Here is a 4,919-nt window from a genome sequence, read left to right as displayed (position 1 = left end):
AATCAATTTATAACATTTTTGACATTTACATTTTTACATTTTAGTCATTTAGCAGACGCTCTTATCCAGAGCGACTTACAGTTAGTGAATACATATTTTTTTATACTGGCCCCCCGTGGGAATCGAACCCACAACCCTGCCGTTGCAAACGCCATGCTCTATCAACTGAGCTACATCCCTGCCGGCCATTCCCTCCCCTACCCTGGACAACGCTGGGCCAATTGTGCGCCGCCCATGAGTCTCCCGGTCGCGGCCGGCTGCGACAGAGCCTGGATTCGAACCAGGATCTCTAGTGGCACAGTTAGAACTGCAATGCAGTGCCTTAGACCACTGCGCCACTCAGCATGCGTTTTCTGGATGTTTTTGTTGTTATTCTGTCTCTCACTGTTCAAATAAACCTACCATTAAAATTATAGACTGATCATTTCTTTGTCAGTGGGCAAACGTACAAAATCAGCAGGGGATCAAATACTTTTTTCCCTCACTGTATTTAGGTTTGCCATATCAAAGTGGTGGAATACTTGTTGACTCAAGACATTTTAGCTTTTCGTTTAAAAAAATGTTATCTACATTTTATCCATTTAAAATTCAGGCTGTTATGTACCTATTAATTTATTTAGTGGTAATTACTTCCATCACATCTCAACCATACTGCAAAATCATCTATTTTCTTCGACAAATGTTTTTTATGGATTAAATATGGTTTATTTGAACTATTTTCATTTTTCCTTACTCATGATGATTCATTTGTGTGTACCCCTTTAAGAGCTTCCCATGAATCTGTGCAAAAAATTAAATGTAGCTCTGGTAAAATAGGTATCTCGTTTTGAACGGTTTGAGCTAGAGACTAATTGTTTTCTGCATTGTAAAGGTGCAACCACGGAAACAAAGCCAGGTTCCGTTTGTTTCTATGGCAGAGGCTGTGGTACAACTAAACCTAATCAGAATAAAATTCTGTGTCCCTCAATTTATTCAAATGTAACAACATGCCTGAGCGCACTGGATTTAAAACATCAACAATATACACTGAGTGTACAAAACATTAGGAACTCCTTCCTAATATTGAGTTGCACACCCTTTTACTCTTAGAACAGCCTAAATTTGTTGGGGCATGGACTCTACAAGGTGTTAAGCTTTCCACAGGGATGCTGGCCCATGTTGACTCCAATGTTTCCCACAGTTGTCTCAAGTTGGCTGGATGTCTGTTGGGTGGTGAACCATTCTTGATACACATGGGAAACTGTTGAGCGTGAAAAACCCAGCAGTGTTGCAGTTCTTGACACACTCAAACTGGTGTACCTGGCACCTACTGCCATACCCTGTTCAAAGCCACTTAAATATTTTGTCTTGCCCATTCACCCTCTGAATGGCACACATACACAATCCATGTCTCAAGGCTTAAACATCCTTCTTTAACCTGTCTCCACCCCTTCATTTACACTGATTTGAAGTGGATTTAACAAGTGACACCAATAAGGGATCATAGCTTTCACCTGGTCAGTCTATGGAAAGAGCAGGTGTTCCTAATATTTGTACACTCAGTGTAGATGTAACCATGTGCAATTAAATGTATTTATTTGAACGGCACTGGTGCACCCAAGTCAAAATTCCATGAGCATTCCACAGGTCACGTTTTATAAGTGAGTGTTCAAAAAAATGATCAAGATTAGGAAAAGTTTGAAAAGCACTGCCCTAACCTGCTCCAGGAGTGCTGCATGAGCTGCTTCCAGCATCTGAGGTCTGTGTGTGTCCTGCCGAGGTTGGGAATTAAAAAGCAGACTGCAAAAAGACGAGTTCCGCTTCGATGGACAATAAAGTGGTATGTAAGTGAATCAACCTGTCAATCAGAAATCAGTAAAGGTCAAAACAAAACTTACATAAACAAGAGACCATGAGGTTGCTCAACCTTAGAAGCCACCCTAACTCAAAACACAGTCATTACATGACTTGATAGGCACACACACCCACAATCACATGTTCCGGAATGGGAGCCAAAGTGTGTGTGTGTGTGCACGTCCGCACACGTGTGTCAGTCAACACAAACAGACCAGTGTCACCCAGACCCAAGCCCCGTCACACACACTGGATCCATTGTCAGCACACCCGTCTATTGAAGTGATGTAATGATCTGGTACTAGGTGTCCCATGGCGTTAAGAATAGACAGGCGTGACAGTGACCTAGCATCACAAGGCCTTTCAGTGGAATAACAACCTTAAATCAACATGGTAAGAGCAATACTGTTAGTGTTTTGTGTGTGTTGAGGCATTTCGGTAGCAGGCTATGCAGTTTATAGTATATTATGCATTTACTACTATTTATTATTTTCACAATGACTGTAGTAGTGGCATCTTTTGCCATTATGATATGTATTTGTTGTGGTAGACAATCTCAAGTGAAAAGATAGCTGCCAGTGCAATAGTCCTACTGGGTATCGTCGGTGTCACCTCAGCAAGTGAAGGTATGTTTTTGTTCGCCTACTGCACCCCTGACTACGACGAGCTCAACGTGTGGCGCGAGAAAGATGGCCGCGTCACCTTCTACCTGAGCGGCGATGGCGCTTTCTTCCACCTGCCGCCCATCACCTTCAGAACAAGTCTCTGCCTCACCTGGGAGTCCCGGACCGGGCTGGCTGCCTTCTGGGTGGATGGCCGCCGCAGTACCTACCAGGTGTACAAGCCGGGCCACACTATCCGGCCCAAGGGGACCGTCCTCTTGGGGCAAGATGCGGACAAACACCTTGGAGACCTGGAGGCTTTGCAGAGCTTTGTGGGGGAGGTGACCGACCTCAACATGTGGGACTATGTCTTGCCGAGGAGACAGATCCAAGCCCTGCATTACGGACATAAGATAACCAAGGGAAACATCTTTGACTGGGCCACCATTGAGTACCAGCTGAACGGGAATGTGATGGTGGTGGATGATGACTGACTCGGAGTGGAATCGCGAACAAATGTGGATGTGATCCATTTGTGTGTCTGTGCCGGACTTCTAATTACCTTTTTGTTTAGTTTGGTCTTCTAGATTTAGTCACCTTCACACCTTATGTAGTCAATGAACTATGCTCACTCACAAAATATCAGTGGTTCATAAGAAATTATTGACTTACATTTTGTGAGCATTAAATAGTCTATGCAGATCAAAACCAGTTGATTCCTAAAGATCCTTCACCAGGCAGGCACATGTATAGCACTACCCTCTTTCAACACAATTATTCTTTAGAAATTCACTATTTATAGGATGGATACAGTATGTCCATTCACCTACTGCATGGATGGTGAGATTAACCATATTTGATAAGCATTGCAGTCATTATGTTAACTTATGGAACAAGATGTGAAAATGTGGTAACTATTATTTCACAGTAGAAGTTTATTGGTCGCCTCTTGCAACCTGCTAATTATCATAAATGTTCAGTACAATTTACGTACAGTATGAAAATTAAGCTGTTATTTAGTTACAGAGCTTATGTATTTGTTTCTCTCAGCATGATTTTCTTTTTTATGTGGCCTTGTATGCCAGGCTCCTAGGGATTTATACATTTGTCACGTGGCTGGTGAGCACTAATTTCAATGGAATTAATTGTTGATGTACCCGAATTAACCACAGGGTGGCAGTATATGCTAGTCTTTATTCAGTGAGCAACGAATAAGACATTACATATTTGTTTATTTGGATCCCGATTAGCTTTTGAAAATGCAGCAGCTACTCTTCCTGGGGTCCACAAAAAACACAACATGACAAGTAACAAAGCACTGATACACAAGGACAGTCCCACAAATGTATAATACAACGATATACAAACAATACAACAAAATAATTATACAAACATTACAACTAAATGATGATGTGTGTGTTAGAGTGTGTTTGTGTGTGTCCCCTCACACAAACACACAAATGGTGTGACATTCTTATGCTCAAGATTTCAATTGCTTTTGTTCCCACTAATGGCTTAATTGAATCTGTTTTACATTAGAGCTGCAATGTTAAAATCAAGCATGTCCTTTTAATTATTTGATATTGATTTTATTCTTAAAAATTAACAATAGTGTTACCCTATTTTTACAATTCTTTATGGAAAACAGGATGAGCGAACAAGTGAGCGTGAAAGGGTGTGAATTAAAGCATAAAAGAGAAGGACGATTCATTATTTTTATACTTAATAATTTAACTGTGCGATATTTAACCATTGCCATAATGTTGCCTTTGGTTAGCACACTCCCTCATAAAGTGTCTATGTTTAAACTGATGTAAGAATGCTTTTGGGTCTGAAATTAAATGCTGGCATGTGCATCACTAAAAGTATGTGTTGTTTAAGAGAAAATAGGTCATTGAACTTTTTGAGCATCCTATTTGCATTATAGCCTACCTATAATGCTGGTGAGACCTTCACAAGGTCACATTTTGTTGGTATATTTTATTCCATTGTTTTAACTTGTATTCTTCTTTTAAATTGTTGTTCTAAAATGAAATTGTACATATGTACATGTTTATTAGCCTATACGTTGTGAATGATGTTCTAACTCAAAAGGAACAACACCACAGAAACAGTATAGACTTTTGTTCACGTGACAATAATGTAGTATAGGGTAAAGTCCTGGTAACGTTGACCACTGAGAGAAAGCATGTCTCCTCAAGTCCCTGTGCAGACTTAGTAGCCACCATGTACTGTAGTAGTATGCTTGTTGTTCACTATGAACATGTTCTCCCTCCTCCCCTCCACCTCCTTAGAGAGGAAGGAGAAGTTTTCAGTGAACACACAGCCTAGGCTCCCCAGAGGGTGGGAAAGTGCAGCGTTCCGAATGTGTGTGTGTGTGTGTGTGTGTGTGTGCTTATTTGGACCCAATGTCCCGTCGGCTTTCTCGCAGCAGCAGCTAAATAAGGAGGGAGGGAAGGCGAATGAGTTCTGACTGCGGGTCAG

The 4,919-nt window shown here is 41.2% G+C and overlaps 1 protein-coding gene across 1 annotated transcript; it reads left to right on the top strand.

The window, feature by feature from the left end:
* Positions 1-2,461: 2,461 nt before the first annotated feature.
* On the top strand, positions 2,462-3,650 carry LOC121547942 (pentraxin fusion protein). Its single transcript, XM_041859344.1, has one exon. It carries the CDS (start codon positions 2,462-2,464, stop codon positions 2,927-2,929), a length of 468 nt encoding a protein of 155 aa, XP_041715278.1. The 3' UTR covers positions 2,930-3,650.
* The last annotated feature ends 1,269 nt before the right edge of the window (positions 3,651-4,919 follow it).

The sequence above is a fragment of the Coregonus clupeaformis genome, chromosome 31, assembly GCF_020615455.1.
Source record: "Coregonus clupeaformis isolate EN_2021a chromosome 31, ASM2061545v1, whole genome shotgun sequence".
Taxonomy (NCBI): Eukaryota; Metazoa; Chordata; class Actinopteri; order Salmoniformes; family Salmonidae; genus Coregonus; species Coregonus clupeaformis.
The sequence above is the reverse complement of the archived record's forward strand: the minus strand, read 5'-3'. Positions and strand labels throughout refer to the sequence as shown.

What these genes read in the sequence shown, in the direction of transcription:
- LOC121547942 (XM_041859344.1), top strand. Translation starts at nt 2,462, where the DNA reads ATGTTTTTGTTCGCCTACTGCACCCCTGACTACGACGAGCTCAACGTG.